The following is a 26,829-nucleotide window of genomic DNA, read 5'->3' as shown; positions in this document are numbered from 1 at the left end:
ACCCAAAAAGCAAAATAAAATAAAATAAAATAAAATAAAAACCAAATGGAAAAAAAGAAAAACCACCCTGGATAGTTGGTATAGATGGCTCTTTTAAATCACCTGGGGCTATCACATCACCAGAAATCCCAGCCTTTTCTGGGTGTTCATACTGGTATGAAACTGGCAAAAAGGAGAAAGGGAAAAAAATGGTCAGGGGTAGAGGATGCCCCAAGAAATCATACAGGAACAGGATTTTTCAAGTTCAAAGTGCTCCTAGAACTTTCTTCCTTTGGAGAGTGCTCATTACATCATGGGGTAAGCGATGACAAAATAATTAAGTTGTGCATCGATCAGCTTTCTGTACTTCCTGTATATTTCCCGCAGCGTCCTGTCTTCTTCATTTGTCTCATATCTGTTTGTATAAATTCTCACCTGTCAGTGAATACACACATGCGTACAGTGATGCCATCATTCAGGCACCAAAACAACCGTAATGCGCGTATATAATTATTGATAGAATGAGGAATTGCTCATATGGGACCACTAAGGATTCCCTCCCATGAAATTGTTAATTTCCAATGGACAGATTTGGGTAGAATGTGTGGCCCCTCCCACCTCACTCCCAAATTTATCTCAGAATAATTCCCGAGCTACAAAACAGTAGCCAGATCCCAGGCTCCAGGGAGGCCTGATCACCCCAGTGTTTTCCCTCGGACCCAGCCCAGGGGACCCTGACCTTCAGTGTCCTAAGGGCACACTGCCTTTCCTCCTGACTTTTCAGGACCCGCTCCACAAATTTCACATCAAGGAAAGCCCAGATTTTGAAGTAAAACAATTTCCTGCAGGATAAGATGAGAAGGTGCAGCTCCTCGTCCAGGGACTCGTGGTTGTTGTTGAACTCAAAAGTCAACTTCTGGAAAAGCACCAAAGGGGAAGAAATCTGTGGGTGGGGGCTGGCCAGATCGTTCCATAACATTTCCATACCTGGGGGCTGGAGAGATCATACAGTGACTCAGGAACTTGCCTTGCAAAGTGGTCAACCTGGGTTCAGTCTTTGGCACCTCATATGGTCCCCTGACCTGCCACAGTGATCCGAACATAAAGCCAGGAATAATCCCTGAGCCAGATGTGGTCCCAAAACCAAAACCAAAACCAAAAAAAAACACACTTATTCCTGTGACCTGGCTTCGGGGTCTCTTGGCAAGGTGGATCCAGTGCTTTTGATAAGGGATGCTAGCCATGTGGGTGGCAGAGGGAGATTGGAGGATTAGATGATCTCATGCAAGTTTGCAAAATTTAAGAATATGGAGGCAATGTTCTTGGTGTTCAGAGACTGGTGCAGGTACATCCCTGTGGGGACTGAGCAGATAAAAGGAACACCCAGACTCGAATTCCTCACAGCACAAATAAAGGACAATAACGATATCTGCAGTCTGCTGCACTCTGGCTGGATTCCAGTGAGCTTTAGGCACTTCATACTTGCCCAGGGTTAGGGGCGGTATTAATTCTAGTCCTTACACACTTCTGTGAGGTTCTTGGAAGAGACAAAAGGATCCTGGCCTGACAGATAGAGAAGCCACCAATTTGGAGAAGAGAACCTCAGTGACAGGTCAAATTTGGCTTTGGTTTGGGCTTGGGTCTCCAGTCCCCAGGCCCTGCAGGAGTCAGACACCCCCATGATAGAGAACCATGGAACCACTCTATCTCCCACATGCTGGTGGGACTGGAAGGAAAGGCGGGAAGAGAATTCCCGTCTGCTCTCACTTGTTGAAGTGCCTGCTTGTTCTGAGCTGGGGACAGAGGGACTGCTTTTCTTGGTTGATAGGCAACCAGAAAATTCCTTTTGTTCTTTATATAGGATGTGAGCAGTGGCCACTGTTACCTACTATGGTTTCAGGGGACCAAGGGAGACTTCGCTGGGGAGCATTTCCCAGAACGTCAGTGGGAGACAGGGTATGTGTGAGCCCAAGAGCAGTGGTGGCAGTGGTTTTCCTTCTGGGAAAGCCTGTCACCTGAGTGGCAGCTGTTTGTCAAATGCCTCTTGACTTGGGTCATCCCTACCTGCAGAGTGTGCCGGAAGGTGGGCAGGAGGTCTGTCAGTGTGGGTCTCATCGACCAGTCTGGGTCACTGAAATAGCAGCTTCTCAGACTGATGCTCCGGACTGGGATCTCCTGCAAGAGGATCCGGGTCAAGCGCTCGTACTTCATGACCCGCTCAAAGAAGAAGTTCACCCTTAGGTTGGTGGCGTGCTTCGCTAGCTTGGCCCAGGACATGCCCCAGATGACCTGCCCATGAGGGTCATGGATGTGGCATTTGATGTTTATGGTCCAAAGGGTCCTGGCATTGTTCTCGCACAAATTCTCAAGGAGCTCGTCGGAGATGCAGTTGTAGTTGATGGTCAGGGAGACCAGGCTGCGGAACATGGCCATGGTCTTGTTGAACTGGGGGCTGCTGTAGACGGCGAGGTGATGGCTGAAAAAATCCTCAATGTTGAGCTCTGAAGCTATGTTCTCATTCCTCATATAGCTCAGGGAGTTAAGAACACTGCAGCCTTGCTCCACAGTCAACCGGGCCCCTTTCAGGTTGAGGTAATCCAGGTGCTTCCCCATTTTCTTTAAGAAGAAGCTCAAGCTCTTGATGAAAGAGCTCCTGATGCTGTTTCTCCAGACCAGGCGGTCCAGCTCCAGGTGCTGGATGGACAGAGACTTCAGACGGTTGTTGCTTTTGCCCAGGCATGAGAGAAGTCCCCGCATAGTGACCTGGAACTTCTTGGTTAACACAGCATTGTAAGGATTCAGAAATTTGATTTCGAGGTGCTCTAGGTAACGACCAAATTTCTTAACATACCAAAGAGCAGACTCAAACTCGGATGCTTGTACCCTGAAAGGTCTCCCACTGAAAGTGATGGTCCTGTAGCGCCAGAGGTCAGCTGAGTACATCATCTGATTCCATTTTCTACACACCAGGGCTGCCCTGGACCTGTCTTTGTCTCCTAACCACCAGAAAACACGACGCAGGCATACATCGGGCAGAGTGGCCCAGCAGCTCTGCTCTTGGGGATTTTCTTCGTCCATCAGGGACCTGGGATATCCAGTGGAACTGTGAGATAGGCAGGGCTTCCAAAAATGAGGAAGGAAGAGTGATCACTTGTTTTCTGTTAAAAGAAAGAGTCATTAACTGTCAAATGGAAATTAAACCCAACTGAGTGACCTTGCACAGTGGCCCCATTAAAGGGGCTGATCAGGTGGTGCAACAATAATTTTGCGCCGTATCATCCACACCTGGAAGAATCCTCATTCCACTGGGGTCTATCCAGGACACAGACAAGTCTTAAGTGCCACGAGGCAGGAGACACGGAGAAGGGTGCAGGCTTTTCCAATTATAGGGTGTTAGGATAACATTTGGTTTGTTGTTTCTCCTGGCTTCGGGGAGCTTAGGTTTATTGGGTTACACATTTACAGTGCTCCGAAGCACTCCCCTTTCCTCAGTATTCATCTTTAACTTCTCTGTGCTCTGTTTCTCTACCTGTTAATCACTCATTTCCTCTGAGCAGCACCTATGACTTGTAAAGTCAAATTCCTCAGAAATCTCTGATTTTGTATTTGTAAGAGAAATATTGCTTTTCTCCTTCCCTTATATCCTTTTGCATAGCTTACTTCAGAGCAATGTTCATTTTGTATAGACACAGGAGGACAATACTATGTTAATACTATGCTTTTGTAACTTGGGAGTTAATTGGCTCTGAATAATATTCACGCCTGGGCATCTGTTTTCTCGACTTAAGTCTCAGTTGCCCTTATTTCCTAGCAGCCCAAAAGCATGGTCCCAACAAGGAACTGGATGGACCCAGGGCAAGCTGTGAGCTACCCTGGTATTGAAATGGGCCAGGCCGAGCACCATATTTAATACTTAACTATAAGTTAAGAGCACAGTTATGGACAAATTCTGTCATGGTCCAAAGAGAAAAAAACTGGATTAGGACCCTGTTAGGGTAGGAAAGACTAATCTGGCCTGAGCACTGTAGTCTGGGATCTATAGGGAGATGTTCCCAGGAGAGCCACCCTACAAACTTAATGTATCTCTTACTGTGTCCATACAAAATGACTAATATTTTTAAGAAGAAGAATTAAAAATGAATGTTTAAATGGTTGTTGGACTAAGGAAAGGAGAAACACACCCCTAGGTGGTATTTTGCCCGTTAATGGATCTCCTGGCTGCAGGAGATCTTTGTCTTATCTTAGAAGAGATTCCCTCCGAAGGAAGGTCTTTCATATGTTGATTGTGCTACCTCACCTACGTGTAGTTGCTACCCCCATGCTTGGAGGTTCTGCTTGAGACAAAGGCTTCGAGACAGAGCACAGAGAGACTAGCATGGGGGTTAGGAGGAGACGGATATGAGGGCAGTGTGAGACTGGAATGGGGCACTTAGTGAGACTAGAACAGGCGCATGGGGAGCATAGAATAAACGGCAACTGGTCATCAACCAGCTTGGCGGCCCTGTTTCCTCCTTCCTGCATCTGTTGGCGGTGGCTGCAGGCCAAGGTGGGGAAGCGGCTCATGGCCACCAAATGCACTTGGCGGGCAAGAGAGACCACACCACCACTGTCGCTCACTTATTTATTTTGTGATTACACAGTAGGGTGGTGCAAACAGTGGGTGGTTAATTCTGTCTGGGTCAGAAGCAAGTCAACAGTTCCTCAGAGGAGGGTGTGCAGAGTTGCATGTTGGCAGAATGGGACCAGTGCAGGACCCACACATTCTGGGCTCCTGAATGATATCCACTTGCTGTGCTCACATTCACAGAACTTGTAAGGAGATGAATTTGTAAGGGGCAGGGAGTGGTAGGTTATGGAGGGGCTTCAGATTAAGGGCAGGGAAGATGGCCCTTGCCTCTAAGACTATGACATTCTGAGAAGGCTACGCCTTCTCTGGATGATAAAACTGCTGTCTGCCTTGAGCTAAAGGTAAAGCAACAGAACAACAAAGAGAAACTCAGCTAAGGTGAAAAACTCACCTTGGGGAGGCCAGCCACACATGCTAGGGGAAAAGGGAGCTCAGATAGAGAAGGGAGCAGCAAATAAAGGGTGTTGGGAGGATCCTCCCAGGATGGGAGAAGCATGCTGAAAGTAGACTATAGACCAAACATGATTGCCACTCAATGCCTCTTCTGCGAACCACAACACCCAAAAGGAGAGAGAACAGAGGGGAATGCCCTGCCACAGAGGCAGGGTGGGATGCGGGGAATGGGGGGTGGGAGGGATACTGGGATCTGTGGTGTGGGAAATGGGCACTGGTGGGGGGATGGGTATTTGATCATTGTATAATTGAAACCCAAGTACAAAATTTGTAAGTCTACAACTGTATCTCATGGTGTCTCACTAATAAAAAAAAGAAAAAAAAGAAAAAAGAAAAACTCACCTTGGGCCTCAAGGGACAGGAAAGTCTACCACCACAGGTGGCAGGCCTAGACTAGGAGGACATATTCACTTTATCTGTCAGCTTCATTTTCTACAGTCAGACCTCTCTTTAGCATTACTTACGCATTTATTCCCTTTTAACTCCATTGTACCCCTATAACTATTTCAGCATATCCAATGTGCATCTTGCTTTGGGTGTGCACGTGTGCATATGCATGTATGTATGTGCATGTATCTGTGCATGTACATACGTGTGTGTGGTGTGTGCTTGCCAAATGTGCGTTTAATGTTTGTGAGCATCATTCAGCTACAGTATACATGCCTCACCCACCATGTCTATTTTCTGAGCAGAAACAGATAGGTAACCCCACCTTTCTCCTAGCCACTTTCCCTGTGATGGATACCCGGGTCTCCTCCAGATTCCCGCAAATCACAGTGGCTGTGAATATCTCACAAGAGTTCCTGTGGTGGTGGTGGTGGTGGGGCTCTACTTAAGATCTTCCCCAGCCCATCATCATCTGGAGAACAATTCAGCATCTGCCTTCAGCTGTCTCACCTCTTCAGAACCACTTGGGATTGGGCACAGACCACTCCCACCCAGCACATGGAGTTCCCCAAGTGACCCCCATATCCAGCCTGTTCTCTTCCACCTTTCCTCTCACCAGAATCTACTGGAGTCAGGAGTATGGCTATTGGAAGTTATGGTATACAGTGGACTAGGTGGGGAAGGACACAGAGAACAATGCCTTTTATGGAAAAATGTTCTTTACTTAGACACTACAAAGCTTAACAATGACCACATTCTGTTATTTCCTTAAATATAAACATTAATGTGCTTCTACAAAGACAATAACTGTTGTACCCTGCCCTTTTGTATACCAACAATACCCTCTACCCTTAACTTCCATCTTTGATCAGGTTTTTTCTTGCAAACTCACACAAAGCTGGGAAGTGTGGTATATCTCTGCCAGTGAAGTTAATGAGTTACAAATGCTGGGAAGCAAAAGGTGAAAACACTGACATGATGAAAATCACACCCACTGTGCCATGATATTTTCCAATTGCCAAGACAAGCCCCAGACTTGACCAAATAATGTTACAATCTGGGTGCATTTTGACTAAGAAATAACCAGTCCAAAAACCTCCCTCTTTTGACATTTTGTATATATTCTATCCCTTGCTAATTTATCCCTTTTCAGGCTGGGGGTCCCCAGCAGGGAGAGAGAGGGAGAGAGGGAGAGAGGGGGAGAGAGAGAGAGAGAGAGAGAGAGAGAGAGAGAGAGAGAGAGAGAGACCGACCCTGTGGAGTTAAGGTGCTTGCCTTGCATACAGCCAACCTCACTTCAATTCCTAGCACCCCAAGTCCCAACAGTACCACAAACTCAGACTCTAGCATTGAACCAGTCTAATTAAAAGGGTGCCTGGGGCTTGCTGAGCACTGTTCAAGAGGCCCCCCACACATACAAGATTACACACCAGAGGGTCAGAGGGAGAGAGCAAGGTGGACGTTCCTTTAGAATATATTCCCCTGAGCACCACCAGAGGTCACTCCTGAGGTCAGAGCCAAGAATAGCCCTGGGCACCCATGGGTGTGGCCTCAAGACCTCCCTCCAATAAAACGTACACAGAGTGCAGCCGTACTAAGATGAGTCTCCTAATGTTTTCCCTGCGACTCCCTTCCAACCCTGTCTCCTCGTGTGGCCCTCCCTACCAGCGGCCAGTAGTCTCTGGCCCCGCCACTCATGAGATGTAACAGCTCCTGCTCCTGCTCCCAGCGGCACCCTCCCGTCACTCCCAACCCTCTCCTCCTTGGGATCCCTTGGGATCCTTAAGGGGCCATATGGCCCCCTGGTTGAGAAAAGCTTCTCTAGATGGGGTAGTATCATTTCTAAAAAAAGTCTGGATTCTGTATTACAGATAGGGACAAACTGGGGAGGGGGGCTTTAACCCCTGAGCCCTCTCTCCTTCGGCAAGTCAGTCCGTTCCTTTGCACGCCGGCCTCTGGGGGCAGAAGGGAAAAGCGCCTCCTGGCTTGGGAAGGGCTCGGTGACCTGGCATCGGAAAGCGCCTGGCTCGCCATCAGCGCCGTGCAAGGGCTTGCTGCTACCAGCAGATCTTTGCCAAGGTGCTCCTGCCGCACCCACAGCTGGGAACACAGGGGAGCTGGAGGCTAAGAAATCCCAGTGAGAGAGAGCAGGGTGGTGAGCGGGCGGCCGGGAGCGAACCCGCAGTCGCGACGCCCAAGTCGCACTTGCGGGCGGGTCACAGAGGCTGCGGAAGGCGACCCCGACGGCGCAGGGCGGCGGCCGCGCAGCTCCCGCAACCGACTCACCTGTGGCGGGCGGCCTGGGGCATCCCCGTCACCCGGTCCGCGCCGCCTGTTCCCGCCCACCGTGCCCCTTCGCTCGGGCTGGGCCCAACTTGGGCAGCGCCCCAAGGGCCGCGCCCGCTCGGGCTGCAGAGACCGCGAGTGCTCCTGCGCCGCCGACTCTGCTCGACGCCAACCGCCGCCTCCAGGGATCGCGCGCCGCTGAGTGCCCAACAGCGGACCCCCTTTGTGACGCGCCGCCCCCTCGGGCCCTGCACGGGCTCACGGGGTGTGTGTGTGTGGGGGGGGGGGGGGCTGGAGGCCCAAACCTGCGCTGGCCGGGGCAAAGGGCGGCGCGTGGAGGGCGAAGCCAACGCCCCGCGCCAAGCGCGAGCACCCGAAGCAGGAGGCTCCCTGCGCCCCGGCTGGGACGGGCCGCTCGCTGCCCAGAATCTGGAGCTCAGTCCGCCCAGTTCGTGTCGTTTCTTGAGCTGGACCGGCCCGGGGTCCCCGTGGAGGCGAGTGCGCTTGCCTTGTGCAGCCGCTGCTGCTCACAGCCTCAGCTTCCACTGTGGCTCCTGTGACACCGCCCGCCCTCCCGCAGGAAACCCAGGAAAACCCGACAAGCCGGGGCATCTTCCCCTTTCCTGGCTTCCAGAGCAGGGAGCCACGGCACACTCCCGCTCTTTGCCCTTTCCACCTCCACAGAGGACCGACCCCCCGCCCCCCAAAACACACACACACACACACACACACACACACACACACACACACACACACACGTCGCGCACAAACGGATTCCCGGTGCATGCTTGCTTCGGGGCTAGGCTGCATTTCAAGGCGTTTCTTACCTGGTCTCTGGGGCACCTTTTTCTGTTTCACCGGCTCCAGACTACTCTCCAACTTTATTTATCCTCTCCAACCTTCCCCCCTTTCTGCTACTGTGTTCCTGTCTACTACATCACTCCGCCTTCCTTGCCCAGGAAACCCAAGAAAAGAGGAGCAGGAGACGCTTCCAGGAAGGGGAGTTTTATTGCTCGCAGAGAAAGCTGCCCCTCCCTGCCCCGCCCAGCCCCCTCCACCCCACCACCCCCACCCCAGAACATCCAGGTCGCCTGGGGCAGAGGCTTGGGAAGGACTTTCAGGCAGAGTTGCTGGAGAGAGGCTTTTTGTTGGTGGTTTATCTGTAATTGTTGAATAAATCAGTGTCTGTGTTCAAAAGAAATTAAAAATGGTTAAAATTCATGGCTTTTCTTTTACAAGGAAAAAAAAAAACCCAACTGATAAAACCGGCTCTTCAGAAATAAGGACCATGGCAGAAAGAGGCCCGCATATGAAATGAAATCTCAATTTGTAGTACCTTTTCTTTGCCAAATATAGCTGGAATTTCTCACTTGCTTTTCTTTTAATGACGCTAACCACCAGCATTTTTCCTAAAGAAATGAATAAAACAAAGTCTTAAAAGGTTTTATAGCAGGAAGTGCCAATTTCTGGGCTGTGTCTAGGAACTCCCCCTTCCAATTCTCTGATCACAACTATTAATTGTATAGTGGGATGGGGAGGGAAGAGTGGGGAGGGGAGGGCCAGCAGAGATAATGGCTGTGAAAAGTGTTTACTTAGAGGCCTAGAGGCTTGGCAGATAAGAGAATACTAGATTGTTCGGTAGCTATTAAAAAGTAGCTTCTAAAGTAGCTATTAAAAAGCTACTAAAAACTAAAAAGACTGCTCAGAGGAATAGTTCAGTGCTTGCAAGTTATATGGCCATGAGTTCAAATTCCTGGTGTCCTACATGTGCCATGGGCAATTCTGGCAGCTCTGCTGTCCGAGGTCCCTAGCTATGGAAAAATCTCTGCACCTACCATAGCCAGTTGTGTGAGCATCACAAAAGTAGCTCCCACTTATGTGAGTACTATGGCCAGGAGCTGCACTCCCAGTGAGCACACGTGTGAGCAATGCAGGGTCCCTGGTAAACACCACAAGCACTGTTCATGTCCTCAACTAGAGAGTGATCCCCTGTGAACACTTCTGCAGGCCCCACAGCTAAGGGGGTGCAAATCCTGGTGAGTATACCACCTGATGTGAGATCCCCAGCAAACACCACCACTAAAAATGTGCCAGCACCACATTCGGGACTGTGCGCAAACCTGACCTTTGAAACAACAACAACAACAACAACAACAACAACAATGACAGGAAAGCGGTTGGGGGAGGGAATTTTTAAAAATACTATGGTCTACAACACCCAAAAGGAGAGAGAGAACACAGGGGATTGCCCTGCCACAGAGACAGGGGGGATGGGGGGATGGGGGTGGGAGGGATATTATCCATGGTGGTGGAAAATGGGCACTGGTGGAGGGATGGGTATCTGATCATTGTATAATTGAAACCAAAGCACAAAAAATTGTAAATCTACAACTGTAAAAAAAAATAAAATAAAATAAAGAGAAAAAAAATACTATGGTCTTTGCGCACAGCACACTGAAGTCAATTTTAGGTATTTTCAGGATCTACATGTGATATATATACATATATATATAGAAGAGCCTGGAAAGCTGCCGAGAGTATCCCGCCCTCACGGCAGAGCCTGGCAACCTGCCCGTGCCATATTTGATATGCCAAAAACAATAACAATAACGTGTCTTATTCCCCTAGCCCTGAAAGAGCCTCCAGTATGGCAGTGTTGGGAAAGACGAGTAAGGACCCGCTGCTAAAATCTCAGTGCTTAAACAAATAGAGACATTACTGGCACCTGCTTGAGTAAACTGATGAACAACGGGTTGACAGTGATACACTGACAATGAAGAAAATATCAGTAAATCAGAGCAGTCAAAAGTTTTCTTGTATTTTTCTCTGGGGAGGGGGTTTAAGCCATACTCAGTGCTCAGTGGTACAAACCCAAATCAGACGTTTGCAAGGCAAAGCACCTTAACCTCTGTACTCTCTGGCTCTAACCAAGTGGAGACACTTGCCTTATACATGATCTTAAAGGGAAAGCTTTCAATTTTTTGTTGGTTAGTATATTGTCTGTTGGTTGTATTTAAAAAAGCCACTGTTTCTATGTAGAGGGATGTCCTTGAGTATTGCTATAATAATAACACTAAGATACAAAGTTGTAAAATTGAACCCCAAACATATAAATACATAAAAGGGTTGACAGATAAAATACAAGGTGTACAGTTAATCTCAGAGAAACAAAACTGTCAAATAAACACTGTCCTCCCATTGTTCATCAATTTGCTCGAGTGGGCCCAGTAATGTCTCCATTTTGAGACTTGTCGTTACTGTGTTTGGCATATTGAATACATCACGGGTAGTTTGACAGGTTTTGCTGTGCAGGCGAGATACTCTCGGTAGCTTGCGGGGCTCTCCGAGAGGGGTGGAGGAACTGAGAGAAACAAAAATATTTTTTAAATATAAGTATGTTCCAAGTAATTTTTTGGCTTATTTTGTCCCATGTATTTCACCTTGTTAAATCTGTCAACCCTATTAAATAAGGAATAAGGACAGTGTAACAGGGAGGGAAGGAAACTCTGGGAGGCCAAGAGAGATGGCAATGATCAACTTGAGGTTTACCTATCTTTTTAAATTAATATTTACATGCGTATGGAGATGCCTAAAGAAATTAGAAAATAACAAGACTTTTGTCTTCCTTTTGTTAAGGAGTGTCCATCATATATTAATTGGAAGAAGGCAAAGGCAGAGTAGATGAGAATCAAAAGATATATGGGGGAAACAAAAACTCCAACCCTTTTCTATACTTGCTCATTTGGTTACAGCAAAGGCAAATCTATGAAAGGACACCACTGCCCCCACCCTAGCTGCTAACACTGGCACAGGAGGTGGGAGAGAGGGTCAGTTTTACTTTTTTTTTTTGTATTTTGTCATTGGTCACAACAAAATCTAAGATCTGTGTTTTGACAAACATCAGTGAAGGATGGAGTGGAGTGGTGAGGGTCCCCAATAGTACTCAGGGGACTTGGGGACTCAGGTCACTTCTTAGTATACTCGGCTCACCAGGCCATATGGTGAATGCTAGAGCTTGAGGATGTGGTTGTGCTCTGGGGCCTCCAGTTCTGGGGGACTGCAGAGTCACCAGGGCCATATCTGCTGGTATTTCATAACCCTGTGGTACTGGAGATCGAACTGGCATCTTGTGTGTGCCTCCCTGTGTTATCTCTCTTGTTTTTCTTTAAAGTGAGGCATCAGGCTGGAGCTTAAAAACATATATTTTAGAATTACTTAGGCATATAAGGACCCCAGAAGAGATTTTGCCACTCTGCAATGATATAACCCAGTGATTACACAAGGAAGTTATTTATCTGTCTAGTTTCCTCATCTGTAAAAACAGGGGCAAAATAGCTCCCTCTGGTTCATAACGAAGATTTACAATTTGAAAAGCATAGCACATTTTAACTGGTACCTAAGGGTTAATGGGTTAACTACCTTTTATGTAACTGCTTATTATTAAAGTAAATAATCTTGGCTATAGAGGACAATGGCTGCAAATCCTAATCTGCTGGGGCCAGTCTCCAGTGGATTTAGGATTGTGACCACAATTCTAATTTTTTGTTTGGTTTGGTTTTGGGCCACACCTGGTGATTCTCAGGGTTTACTCCCACTCTATACGCAAAAATCAAATCTGGCAGTGCTCAGGAGATTACACGGGATACCAGGGATCAAACTCAGGTCATCTGTGTGCAAGGCAAGCACTGACCTGCTGTACTGTCTCTTCGGCACCCCACAATTCTGATTTCTGGACCGCTCAGCTGATTTTTGTATACTGTAAGAGAGTTAGACTTCACACCCTCTGCTTCATTCATTTGCTCAATAATTTTGGAGCATTTTTCTGTATGTCTGTCACTGGGCTAGGAGTTGGAGGAACAGAGATGAAAGATCTGGCTCTCCTTCAAAGGTGGTGCAATCTCCAAAGCCATGCAAGCAGTAGACAGGAAGTGAGAAAGAGTTCATTTAGGCACACAGAAAAGGAATAGGAAGAGAAAGATCTATTTAAGTGAACATCCTGTTGATCTTGGATTTCTTTAGACACAGTCTAGATGCTTCACAACCTGGAAAGAAGAAACCTTAGTACCTGATGTTGATTTAGGGTCGGCAGGGGAAGTAGTATTCCACACTGAGAACAACCCCTCAGAATATCATAGGCTGCTTCATCTTCTACAGGAGAGGTGATCCTGAGTGTGTGCTCAAATTGCAAAGGCAGACCCTTAGTTTTATCTCTGCCTCTTGGAGTTTTCTTTGTTGACTTTTCAGAAAGAGGAGGAAATTTCTTGCTATTTCTGGTCTTTGGACGGACATCTTTCTCTGCCGTGGAAGTGTACCCTTTAGCAGTCTGATTTGGAAGGGATGGAGAGGGAATTCTTGATATTCCAATTGGAAAGGATTTCTTAGACTCTGTGACTGTATGGCATTTGTCCTGCAATTGTGAGGATCAAATTGAAAATGACTTTAGCATTCTAGATAACACAATAGGTGAGACAACCTGAACACATCCCACTACATATACTTAGAAAGTTTGCCTTGCACGCAGCCAACCCGGGTTCGATTCCCAGCATCCCATATGGTCCCCTGAGCACCGCCAGGAGTAATTCCTGAGTGCAGAGCTAGGAGTAACTTCTGTGCATTGCCGGGTGTGACCCAAAAGCAAAAAATAATTCAAATATTCATCTAATTTTAAAGCTGACTTGGCAAGAAAGTTTAAAAGGAAAGGAATAATATTTAGCTTGTGAAGCCTATCAGTTGTGGTCTAGATGGAAAGGGGGGTCAATCTTATTACTAGGGGCTTGAATGAGCGAAAAGTTTCATCCACATAAGGTGAGGAATTGGAAATAAGATTTCCCTTCCCCTACACATAGATAGGAACCTTGGAAGTTAATCTGGGGGCTGAAAGAAAATATTCAACTAATAAGAAAAGTGGCAAGGAAATTTGACTTTTAGTCCAAAGTTTGGTTGTAATGAACACAGAGAGAAGAATTTGTTTCTGAAAACTCAGACCCAGCTCAGTGTTGTATTTGGAATTTAGATGAACATTTACCTATGGTTTGTTCTTCCCCAAGCAAACAAATAACAGAAAATAAGGATTTCTGATGGAAGAAATTATAAAGCCCCTCATAGAAGAGTACGTAATTTCAAACTAGGTCATACAGAATATTCACCGGAAGAATTTCACCAATAGAAATTCATAATCCTGATTTACAAGCACACAGAAAGCAATTTTCTCATTCAGAGCTATAGGTGCAAGCAACAGCAGCGTAAGGCTCCAGGAAATTATAGACTATAGAGACTAAAACGAAAGAGTTAAAGCAAGAGCAAAGAACAAGATCCTATGAAAAAAGAAGAGACAGTCAAAATAAACAAAACGGGAGACTAACACCCAGGAAGGGCTCAGATTAGTACCAGGAATTTTGCTCCATGACTTGAAGGCCAGCCACATGTGTTAGGTGAGAAGGAAGCTCAGATAGAGAAGAGAGCACCAAATAAAGGGTGTTGTGAAGACCCTCCCAGGGTGGGAGAGACATGCTAAAAGTGGTCTATAGACCAAACATGATTGCCACTCAATGCCTCTCTGGCAAAACACAGTACCCAAAAGAAGAGAGAGAGAACAGGGAGGAATGCCCTGCCACAGCGGCAGGGTGGGACGGAGGTGGGGGGGATGGGGGGTGGGAGGGATGCTAGGACCCGTGGTGGGGGATGGGCACTGGTGGAGGGATGGGTACTTGATCATTGTATAACTGAAACCCAAGCACAAAAATTTATAAGTCTATAAGTGTACTTCATGGTGTTTCACTAATAAAAAAAAAAGAAAGAAAGAAATAGAAATTCTATGAGCTAAAATAGCAGATAAGAATCAGTCAAGAAAGAATGAATAAACTTCAAGAGAATATGAGAGATAGAAATAGAAAATAGGAATAAAGTACATGGAAATAGAATTGTAAAGGTTAAGAGACCTGGAGTCAGATGAGAAATTTCAAAATATACCTAACAACTCTGGGACAGGGAAACATGAAGAGGAAGGGAACACCGAGATTCAGAATTAACTCTGAATTAAAGGGAATTTTCAGAACTTATTAAGTACCTAAATCTTTAGATGTAGGAAGGAAAAAATTGGAGGAAGAGAAAAAAAATAAGCACATTTGGGCACTTCTTTTTGAGCAGATGCATTAATAACAAATCCTCTCTCAGACACATTGCCGTGAAACCAATGAATATCAAAAGGAAAGAGAATGTTGAAATTAACCAAAGAAAGATTAACTACAAAGTAAGGACAATTAATCTAAAAGCCGACTTACCAGCAGCAATCATAAAAGTGGGAAGATGCTAAAAGAAAATGAGTGTTGACCTAAAATTTGATGCCCTTGTTAGACTGGGGAGTGTCTGTTCCACATACTTCCCTCGTAGTCTTCCTCACTGCAGAAGCCAAGGACAAAGGGGTCTCCTGGAGTGGAACTAAGGGGTACCCTAGCCCTCCCACCCTTTACTGGTGATATTGGCTACTGTGGGATTTGAGCAAAAGACTTAAATCTCCAGGCGTTTTAAAGCACAAAATAGAAAAGCTGGGAAAGTAAACCAAATTCTGCACTGTTATCCCTTCCTCTGCAGCTCCTGAGGGGGACCTGCAGTCTCCCCCCAACTCCCGAAAGCTCCCTCACTGCCTGGCTTTATGTTCAGGAGCACAGTTGCTTCCTCTCTGGCCAGAGAGGGCTTGTCTGCCCTAACTGACCAAGTATTTCACCTCTGTTATCTGTTATCTGAGTGCCATTCCAGTCTCTTAAATCGCAGTTACATGGAAACTGTTTTGTAATGCAAGATCTTCATTGTGGGATTGCACAGCATTTAATAAAATCTATGTTTGTATTTTGAAAAAAAATGATGCCCAGCTAAACTAACATTTAAGAACAAAGGGGATGATCCCAGAGACTCAGGAGCAAATCTCAGAACCCAGCAGGTTTTGGCAGAAATCCCTCCAGATTTAAAGTAAAGTAAAGTAAAGCAAAGTAAAGGCCCTCCCGTTGATCATCGATTTGCTCGAGTGGGCCCAGTAACGTCTCCATTGGAGTCTTTGTTGTTACTGTGTCTGGCATATCGAACACTCTCGGTAGCTTGCTGGGCTCTCCGAGAGGGGCGGAGGAATCGAACTCCGGTCGGCCATGGTGGCTGCGTGCAAGGCAGACGCCCTACCCGCTGAGCTATCGCTCCCAGATTTAAGTGTTAAAATTTTGGAATTTCAAAATCGCGCGGCCACTACTGCAGCCCTGCGACATCATATGTTATTCATAACCAGCAATAGAAACAAATTGTCTACTGTTGCCTTTTCAGCAGATCTGAGTGTTGGGGTAAAATCTCAAATAATAATGGTGGGTCTGGTGTCAAAATATCGAATGTGATCAAAGTAGAGAGAGAGTAATGTGGAAATCATCTGCCCCACAGGTGGGGGGAGGGTGTGGGATGGGGGTATACTGGGGTTGTTGGGGGTGGAGAATGAGCACTTGTGAAGGTACGGGTGTTTCATTGTATGACCAAGACTTAGACCCGAAAGCTTTGTAACTGCTCTCACGATGATTCAATAAATAATATTATAAAAAATGGGAAAAAAAAAGAACAAAGGGGTAGGGTTACATTTTCAGCCAAAAGATTTTCAACTCACAGGTTCTTGCAGAAGTGTTTCAGGAAGAGAAAAATCTTAATCTGAAAGAAAACCTGGAAATTCAAGAAATGATGACAACAAAGAAAAGGGTAAAAAGGTAAATGTATACAAGTAGGCATAGAACAATAGCAATGACCAAAGAGAAGTATTGTGACAGTAAAATAGAACTAAATTCTGGAAGCATTCACTTATAAGGTGTGTAATCACTGCATGGCTAGGAAGCCCCTAGCGGCTCTCTCTCTCACTGCCTGCATTCGGGGCCACTCACCCACCTGGGACGGCCGATGCCATGGGCGGACAAATGAGGAAACAAGAGCCAGGCTGGTTGGTGATCAGTTGCCATTTATTCCATCCTCCTCTGTGCCTGTTCCAGTCTCACTGAGCACCTCATTCTAGTCTCACACTGCTCCTCATTCCCATCTCCTTCTGTCTCTTCTGCTCATCTCTCCATGCTCTATCTCGCAGCCTGGGCTCTCTCTAGTCTCTCCCCAACTCCCCACACTGGGGGTAGCCACCATACTCCACAATTAACATATGAAAGCCCTTTTTCCTCTCAGGGCAAAATACCACTTAGGGGTGTTCCTCCTCTCCTTAGTCCAATAACTTAATTAATATCTTAATTCTACTTCTTAATATTAGTTATTTTGTATGGACACAGTAAGAGATAAATTAAGCTTGTAGGGTGGCTCTCCTGTGGACATCTCATTATAGATCTCAGACTACAGTGCTCAGGACAGATTAATCTTTCCTAACCTTAGTAGGGTCCTAATCTAGGTGTTACTTTTGGGATCATGACAGAATTTTCCCATGACCATGCTCTTAACTTATAGTTAAGTATTATGGCACTTTGGCCTGGCCCATTTTGATGCCAGGGTAGCTCACAGCTTGCCCTGGGTCCAGCCAGCTCATCATTGGGACTCTGCTTTTGGGGTGGTAGGAAGTAAAGGCAACTGAGGCTTAAGTCAAGAGAACAGATGCCCAGGAGTGAATATCATTCAGAGTCAATTATCTCCCAAGTTACAAAAGCACAGCATTGACTGTCTTCCTGTGTCTATACAAAAAGGACATTGTTCTGAATTAACTATGCAAAGGACTTAAGGAGAAGAGAAAAGCAATATTTACAAGTTAACAGAGTCTGATTAGGAGATAAAGGTGATTGACCAGTTGGGGAAGCAGAGCACAAAGAAAGAGCTTACAAATAAACACAGATGAATGGGAGCACTATGATGGGAGTAACCCAATTAACCTAAGCTCCCTGTGGCAATGCAGAAAGGACAAACCAATGTTATCCTACAATAAGGTGATAACAGAGGGTCAAATTTAACATTCATAAATCCACATATGGTTTGTAAGGAGGGGAGAGAATGACTGTTTTAAAACTTTATTCATATGAAAATGTTGAGCAACTGCTAAAAGAATAGAAAGAATTTAGAATCACCAAATTATGAGAAATGGAAAAAGAAAATAAACAAAACTTGTTGAAAGCTACAAAACCCACATATAAAATGTGTTGCTTTTCTTTGAATAGGAGTGGGGTTGGTCATACCCAGTGTTGGTGCCCAGGGTCACTCCAAGGGGTGCTTGGGTAGACTATGCAGTGCTGGGTCTCAACTTAGGAACAACTGCACACAAGGCAAACAACCTGTATGATCTCTCTGTCCCCTAAGATCTGTTGGATTTCAGGCTAGAGAGATATTACAGCGGGTAGAGCATTTGCCTTGCATGTAGCCAATCTTAGTTTGATCCCTGGCAGTTTATATGGTTTCCCAAGCCCACTGGGAGTGATCCCTGAGCACAGAGCCAGAAGTTTACTCAGTGTGACTCCAAAGCCAAAAAATAAAGTAAAATAAAATAAAATCTGCTGGATTTCTATAATTAAATAATGAATCAGAAGAGAGAAAAAATAAAATGATCCCGTTTACAGGGCCAGAGAGATAGTAGAGTGGAGTAAGACGCTTGCCTTGCATATTTGCATATGACCTATCCAGGTTCGCTCCCTGGTATAATTAGATGGTCCCGTAAGCACTGCCAGGAGTGATTCCTGAGCAAAAAGCCAGGAGAAACCCCTGAGCAACATCAGGTGTAGCCCAAAAACCAAAATCAAACAACAAAAAAACTATCTTATTTTTAATCTTATCAAAAAAAGAAGGGCTGGGGTGACAACTGAAACAAATGTGAAAACCTTTAAATTATTTATGTATCTGGGTGATTAATAATGCATAGATATTTATTATATAGATCTACTTTTTCTCTTTAGAGCAGCTTCTTTGAGTTTCATAATATCAACACAAATAATCATAGTGAGTAGATTACATAGGCATCTAATCTATCCAAAGCCTATAGTTTTAGCCTTTTAGGCAAAAGAGTTAACCAGAAAACAGACTGTGGGAATAGAACCAGAGAGAATGGAAGAAAATCCAGAAGTACTCATCTGGCCTGAGGAACAATATAGGCCCTAAATGGAGTGAATGGAATAGCCAATGTATTTGATTGGTATTTGAGGGGAAGTTTTAAGGTTTGGCAGACAGAATTAGGTACAACTCAAGGATAGGCACCTAGAAAATGAGCAAACAGAAAATAGAAACAATTATTAACTCCAGGGAAAACAAAAAGCTATAGAAGCAAATGTAATTATAGTTTGTGCATCATAGCCATTTATATTTATATTGTCACACAACATAATAGTGAATATTGATTTAATCAGAATGGGTGAATTTAATAAATTTGGAGAGTGGAAGGAAAGTACCTGGAGGTGTGTGTAGGGTAGGTGGTGTTAAGCAAAATCCACATTCTGTAGTCCTATGAGTTAGTAACTCTTTATCTAAATATGACAAAAAACTGTCATCCAAAAGTTACTATTGAAATAGAAGCTAAATACTAGGGGGGAAAACCAGCCTAAATCACTAGAAAGTAGAGCATTTGTGTCTGAGAAGCAATTAACCCAAAAAAAGAGTACTGGGGACCGCATTTTACCTATAGTAGTAGGAGATGATTAGCAAAAGCCATAAAAATAATTAGCTATGGAGACCAAAGAGACAGTATATAGCAGGTAAGGCACTTGTTTTGTATGGTTGACCTGGATTCAGTCCCCAGCACCCCATACAGTCCCCTGAGCCCACCAGGAATGATCCTTGAGCATAGAGCCAGGAGTAAGCCCTGAGAATATCTGGGTGTGACCCAAAAACCAAACCAACCAACCAAACAAAAACACCACCAAACTATGTTAGAATTAATATATATTGTGAGAATAAAATAGCAATTAAGGGGAGAAAAGACTTTGGGTATGAGGTTATAATTTTCAATAGTAGTTTAAAAATATTAAGGAGTGAAACCGAGAGATGGTATGGTGTGGGTAAGGTGCTTGCCTTGTATAAGGCCTGCCCCAATTTGATTCCCAGTACCACATGTGGTCTGCTAAGCACTACCAGGAGTGACCCTTGAGCACAGAGCCAGGCATAAACCCTGAGCACTGTCAGGTATGAGCCTCCCCTTAGGAAAGGACTGAAGATGCTGATCATGCAGTGAAATAGAAAACTGGAGATTAAAATAAAAGTTGAAAACAAGATATAAATTTTGGAGAGTCTGCCTATATAAACCACCAAAAACTAAAAGCAAACCAACCAGACAAAACCAAAGCCCTAACACTGGGTTTTGGCAGAAGTACAGCTAGGCTAATATAGAGGCTGATCTTTAGTGGTCCCTTCCAATTAAGAAACTGAGGGGCAAGAGGAGGAAAAATTAATAAGGTGATGGAAAACCAAGAGAGTATGATATTACAGAAGGTAAGAAAGTGAATTGAAGAAAAGGGAGTGGTCGAACCATAGCAAATATTCCTCCTAAATTGAAGACAAAGAACATACTATTGAATTTAGCAAGAGGAAGGTCATTGGTGATTTTAATGAGAGTAGTTTGTTTTGGGTCAGTCCAAAAGTTAGGATGGGTGAAAAACTGGGTGAAGAGCTATGGAGGAAAGAAACTGAGTGTTTCTAGGAAAAAAAATAGTCACATCCTATCACTGTACTTCTATTGCATTCTTGTTTCAGAGCCAGCCGTGGTATCACTTTCCACTGTGGGAAGACGGAGCACGTCATTCAAAGCGTATGGTCTAATAGAAAAGGCTGCCAGAGGGGACAGAAAGTAATAAGGCAAGTTCCATGCAATGTTCAGGCCCTGATTGTGGGAGATGATCAGAGAGGATCAGTTATAGTTGGAGTGGGGAAGGGGTGGGGTGGGTTGAGCTCCATGAAAGACTGGCACAAATGGAGACCAATGATGATAGATCAGCTTCCAACAATTCACTAATATCCCTTTTTGAATAGACAAAAAATAATTTGGAAGGCTTTAATAGCTGCATGATATAAATTGAGTCCAGAATTTGCCTTTCATTTCTCACTTTTTTTTTTGGCTTTTTGGGTCACGCCCGGCAATGCTTGGGGTTACTCCTGGCTCTGCAATCAGGAATCACTCCTGGAAGTGCTCGAGAGACAATATGGGATACTGGGAATCGAACCCAGGTTGGCTGCGTGCAAAGCAAATGCCCTATCTGCTGTGCTATTGCTCCAGCCCCTTCTCACTTTTTTGGATATGGACTATATGGGCATCATTAGAAAATGATCAATTCCAACTCACCATATGGCGAGAATACTCATTCCCTGGGATCATTTGATTGCAATGATGACAGTGAATTTTCTTCTCAGAAGCTGAAATTCTCTTCCCTAAAGAAGCACAGAAATCACAGCACAAATAATTGCTCTTGACAATCACTTGCCCAACTTTCCCACAACAGTTGTGCATGTCCTGCAGTGTGACACAGTCCTGGGCCTGCCTAATTGTGACCATTCTGCCTGGGCAATTCTCATTCCAGTCACCCATATTCTCTTCTTCAGGGTCACTGAAGCATCCTTTGATTCTGATGAAGAGACATGGCCTGGAGTAAGACTGGTTTCTAAGGCAATGAAAGGAATTATAGGCGGATGCTATCCAATTAATTTCATTTCATGAATTTCCCTGCTCAGTGATCCACAAGGGGGGATAGTCCACATCATTGTTAAATATGTGGAAGTTGTGCTGTGTTGCCTTGTCTTGTTGAAATTATATTGTGCTGATGTGGTGTGGGGTGTGTTGAAGATAGGCTATGCTGGATTTGAAGGAAATGTACATGACCTTGGCTGGCTTGGATCTTAGGTAGATTACTTATCAAGAGATATTTACTGTTCAAAGGGTTTTAGGCTTTCTCCACATGTAACCACATTATTAAAACAACCCACGAAGTTAACAGATCTGCCACGCAGATGGTCCATGTCTTCTGTAAATGCCCCCTCATTAAGAGGTAACCAGGTCGTGAGACCATGAAAGGGCACCAGGGAACCAACATACATGTAAAAAGTTCAGTGTCCATAGGATGGTGAACAAGGCTCCTGATTTGGTGTCAATAACTCGAGTCTTATTTCTACTTCCATTAAGTCCTTGTTTTACCTCTATGAAACGATGATGCAGTTGTGTCTCTGCCAGGCTGAGCCTATGCTGGCAGAGATTAAAGCAGCCTTCCATGGAGGTTGTTCTGTGCATGCACATGTGTTTGTGTGGGGGGAAAAGGGATTTTGCCCCTACCCGTGGCCCCATAGTATCCCTAGACCAGTTTTGTGAGGAGAGAGGGGTCATACCCAGCGGTGCTCAGTGCTTACTCCTGGCTCTATGCTCAGGGATCACTCCTGGTGGGGCCCGAGACAAGTACCCTACCCGCCGTACTATTGCTCTGTCCATCTACAGTTTTCAAGGAGCACAGCAGACACACCAGAGGCATCATGATAATGGCTAGAAACAGAATAAGGAGACTGATGACTCTGAGCCCCCAGGATCCTTTCTTGCACTGCATCCCACAGAGTACACTCTCCCAAAGCTTCTCCTTTATTTCCCTGCTGGGGCTGCTCACCTTTCCCGGGTGGAACCCATTCACTCTGACACACTTGGAGGTGCTGGACCAGGCCACGGAGTGGGATGTTCCAGCCGCATCCCAGGCACTGCTCCATCTGGTTGCCACAGTGGCGCTCATGGGTCTCCAGTTTGTTCAGGCTCAGAGCTAGCTCACAGAACTGACATACAACATGCTCCTGGCATTCAGCGAGCTGAGGGGAAGCAGGTGAGATGGGATGGTCACCAACCAAAAGGGTCACTGTGAAGGGACTATCTTGGGAGATACCACCACAGCAGTTCTTCTGACCAGCAACTGAGGACAAGAGGAGCCGTGACCTCAGGTGGGCTAGATTGCTGTTCCCCATGCCTCTTTTGGAGAAGAGAGAGGCCAGGCTTTTAGTAAGGTGAGTTCCCCCACGTTCACCTCCCTCTCCACCCAGCTTGGCTGCAAAACAGTAGGGGGAGCCGGTGACTCTCCCCTGCGGGGGCCACGACTTCTGCCTCCACCTGAGCACAGAACCATGCCTCCCACCTCACCTGCCATCTTGGGCTCATGATTGCCATAGAAGCTCTTGAAGGGGAGAGCTTAGGATGGTGACCTCCTTGGACATGGCCCCAGCCAACTCAGTAAGCGGAAAAGTGTTCGTGGGACCCACTGAGTTGAAATGAGCCTGAGGATCTCCAGGCAGGATGGACGCAAAGGCAAAGGCAGGAAGAAGAGTCAGCCTTGACTCATATTGACTTTGCTTTGTGGCACTCTCCCTCTCTCAGCCCCTTCATCGCAAATCTTAGAAGCATTTCCAGCCTTTCAGATATAGGAAACCCTCCCTGCCCCCTCTCCCCGCAGTCTCGCCTTGCTGGAATCCCTGTGCTTTCCCCCTTGGAAAAGGGGGAAGCTGGTCATTGTGAGGAACAAAACTCAATTTCCAGTTCACAGATGGTGGAGGCAGCGGTGGTAAAGGGGTCCCCACAGCAGCCCAGTGAGTTGCATTGTGGGTCAGACTCAGGGCTGCAGGGGACCGCTCCATCCCTCTCCTGTGGCACCTCACCTGCCGGTGCTTGCTCTCAATGTGTGCTTCCATCTTCTCCTGGGGCTGGGGTTCCTTGCACTCTGGACAGAGGACCAGGAACCGCAAACAGTGGGCCTCGTGGAGGGCCAGGTTGGCAGAGGCCACACGTCTTTTGCTGTAGGATTGGGGGAAGGAAAATTGACTTATTTTCTGGTGCAAAACATGGGTCATGTTCACACATGGGGCAGCTGAATTAAATATTTTGAGGCCTCAAGCTCTAGAAATAAGATATCCCTGGCCAGAGAGGTAGGACAAGGGTTAATGTGCTTGCTTTGTATGTGGTCAACTCAGCCTTGATCCTCAGTGCCACATGGTCCCTTGAGTATGTGAGGCCCCAAAGCAGCTTCCTCAGCAGCCATGACAAGCTGTAGCTAACATTAAGTCTCAACTAAGTCTCGGCTAACATTAGGCCTCAGTTTCTGTTTCCCCAGAGCAGGACGGCAGTTTCTGGTAAACTCCAAGTTGAGTGATTCACCTAGATAAGAGAGTGGGCAGTTGGATCTGGCCCATCATGAGGGGTTGCCGTACCCTTCTTGGGAAGAACCCCAAACTGTTACTGGTACCTGCTGTCTAATTGCTGACCACTGTTGCAATAGGGCAATACTGAAAATAGACCAGTATATAAACTGCTTCTTAACTGAACCCCATATAAACTGCTTGTGATTTGGAGTCGGGGACCTTGTTAACACTCCACTGTATTGGATGAGACTTGGACCTTAGGTCGAGCTAGCAATAAAGTTCCTTTGCTTTTGCATTATCGTGTGTGGAACTGGGTCTCTCCACAATTGGGGATCTGAAACTTGGGTACAACAAGCATCGCTGGGGAAAGCTGTGGGCTCTGAGTACTACTAGGGTGTTTCGGGCAACCCCTGGCACTGCAGGGCTTGAGCTGCAACGATTGCATTGAACTGCCAGCCCTGTTGGCCAAGAATCCCTGGAAGGGGCTCCCTAAACACCAATTGGGAACCTTCACCCCAATTGGGATATGGGCCAGGGGCCAGGGAGATAACCCAAGTAGTAGAGCTCATGCCTAGACTTCGCATCAGTCAGTGGCACCCTGTGGGTACCTGAGCACTTTCACCTGGGAACTCTAGAAACCCTCACCAGGACCAGTTCAGCAAGGAGGCACTGGAGCTGGAGGGCCCACGAGCCTGACTGCTGCTGATTTCACAATAGACATGTATCAGACATGTCTACAGCATGTTTCTCAAACTTGCCACAAATGCATTAACATTCTCTGTGACATGGTAAACTGTCTTGCTATTTTTTAAGCTTAGGGTAACAAATACCAAATTCTTCCAAATATTTTCTTCATTCTTTTCAAGTGAGTCACTTCTTGGCTCACAGCCAGAGGGGAGGCCAGCCTGACCATGCACGGATTCCTAAGGGCAGTGCCCGGCATTGAGGCGTCCATACATTCCCGCTCCCCCCCACACCTGGCAGCACACAGAGGCCCTTCCTAGAGAGCCCAGAGACATCTAAGGGTTGGTCAGGCTGCGTTTTAACCCTCCTGACCACCAGAAAATGAGGACCTTCCCAGGAACCAGCTGTGCCAGTCCAGGCCACTGGGAACAAGGGCTGTTGCCCTAGGATGGGGCCTGGTACATGTCCCAGGGCAGTGCCCAGGCCTCATTCTCTGGCCTTGAACACGTGCTCAGCTTAGGCACAGGGCAACTGTGTGGCACCGAAGCAGCTGCTTCTTCCGTTTATTCTTCCCCCTGTGGCTTCTACCCCTCAAGCTCTTCCCGAGACAGCCGAGAGCCGAAAAGGTCCAGCAGGAGCTCAGCTCTCTGACCAGGATCCTCCCAGCTCCCCACCTAGGGAACACATTGCAGAGCCCCTGGATAGCCCCCCAGTAAGAGCCAACGCCTGCCCCACACTACGCTGTCGTCCTCAGCTACTCCCACCGTCCCTCATCCCCATGGTCCCATAGGCAGGAGTGGGAATGGCATGAGACAGTCTGGCAGGAGTGTGACGACATCGGATTCACACCCGGGGTCTGATAAGGATGATATCAAGGGTGATAAGGATGATAACTGACCTAGTGATTTACCAGGAAGTCTAAGCTGTCTCGGGACAGGGACAGTTAGACAGGTAGTCAGTGTCCTTTCACCCAGAACTCTCTCCCCCCGCCCACCCCCCAGACAAGCACCTGCACCCTCCTTCCTCATCTCAGACGCAGCACTGGCCTGTCTGAGCCCTTCAAGCAGCCCAGGGAGCCCCCCTCCGCCCCCCGCCCCCAGGAAAGCGAAGCGTCACCTTACCAGTTCCTGCACTCTTGCCAGTCTCCCTCCATGGCCAGCTCCCCGGAGTCTTCTGCTGTGTTTCCTTCTAGAGAAACAAAACCGAAAGTGATCCTGCCACCCCTTCCCCCGCGCCTGGGAGGACGGTGCTCCTAGCCAGGCGGGCGGGCTGCCGGGTCGCTGCGCAGCCGGTCGGGCAGGCGCCTCCAGTGCCCTGGCCTCCCCTCCTGGGTCGTCTGTGACTGGGCGTGTGCAGTCACAGTGTGCTGGTCCGAGGTAGCCCTGCACGGCCAGGGCCGGACTTCCTGAACTTCCTGCTCTGACCCCGTTGAGGAAACGCTTAGGAAACGGTGCAGAGAGCAACTGTCGGTGAGGACGTGCGCTCCAGGCCTGCAGGCTCAGGAGCCATGCCCCCTGGCACGTGCCAACCTAGGACCACTGCCCCTGCGCCCTGGGTGTCTCTTCCCCTCCCCCCACCCCCACCCCGCAATAGGCAAGCACTACAGGCTGCGAACACACTGTGACCCACCCCTTTTCAGACCACCGAATGAGGCCCCAAGGGTATGGTGACACGCACAAGACTTTTGGGCTCAAATGCGGAGCTGACAGGAGGTGGAAGGGGGTTTAGGGAATCCAGAAAATTCGCACTAAATTACTTTTGTGTAAGAATGTGCCTTTCTCTGAGGAAGAACCAACGTTTTCGGTGGATTTGCAAGAGATCCCATGACCCAGAAAATTTCAAGAAAGAATCTCAACAAACTGATCCAACTTGTCATTATTTTTTTAGAAATCAAGTTCTGTTAAAAATTCAAAATCACACATTCAAAACTATACATGAATAATTGGACTGAATGCATACGGAGTGTTTGGGTTATTTTCTTTTTGTTTTTTTTAACCTTTTAGTTCTAGTTTAGGTAATGTACAGTGTTAACATATATTGCTTCGATAAACAGTTATAGTATCAGTACCACCACTGAAGTGGTAGGTTCTGGATTAAAGAGATAGCACAGTGGATAAGGGATTGCCTTGCACATGGCTAACCAGAGTTTGATCCCAGGCATCCCCCCCAACCAAAAGAAAGAAAGAAAGAGAGAGAGAAAGAAAGAAAGAAAGAAAGGAAGGAAGAAAGAAAGAAGGAGGTGGGGTCTTCTCATAGAAAGAAGCAGGGTTCAATCTGCTGTATATATAAAAATGAGAAAACAGGGGCTGTAATGATAGTACAGTGGGTAGAGTGTT

General features: G+C 46.6%; 2 protein-coding genes across 2 annotated transcripts; both read right to left on the bottom strand.

The window, feature by feature from the left end:
* Positions 1-285: 285 nt before the first annotated feature.
* FBXO39 (F-box protein 39) lies at positions 286-3,057 on the bottom strand. The gene is made up of 3 exons (XM_056128164.1): positions 2,044-3,057; positions 719-895; positions 286-414 (listed from the first exon to the last, which is right to left on the bottom strand). The coding sequence occupies exons 1-3, from the start codon at positions 3,055-3,057 to the stop codon at positions 286-288; spliced, it is 1,320 nt and encodes a 439-aa protein (XP_055984139.1).
* A 5,755-nt stretch (positions 3,058-8,812) lies between these two features.
* On the bottom strand, positions 8,813-25,724 carry XAF1 (XIAP associated factor 1). Its single transcript, XM_056127614.1, has 7 exons — positions 25,615-25,724; positions 23,330-23,465; positions 22,300-22,492; positions 20,997-21,082; positions 12,798-13,139; positions 9,069-9,141; positions 8,813-8,917 (listed from the first exon to the last, which is right to left on the bottom strand). The coding sequence occupies exons 1-7, from the start codon at positions 25,644-25,646 to the stop codon at positions 8,889-8,891; spliced, it is 891 nt and encodes a 296-aa protein (XP_055983589.1). The 5' UTR covers positions 25,647-25,724; the 3' UTR covers positions 8,813-8,888.
* Positions 25,725-26,829: the final 1,105 nt, after the last annotated feature.

The sequence above is a fragment of the Sorex fumeus genome, unplaced genomic scaffold (genome assembly GCF_029834395.1).
Source record: "Sorex fumeus unplaced genomic scaffold, SorFum_2.1 ptg000063l, whole genome shotgun sequence".
Lineage (NCBI taxonomy): Eukaryota > Metazoa > Chordata > Mammalia > Eulipotyphla > Soricidae > Sorex > Sorex fumeus.
Note: the sequence above shows the minus strand (reverse complement) of the source record. Positions and strands in the feature narration are given on the sequence as shown.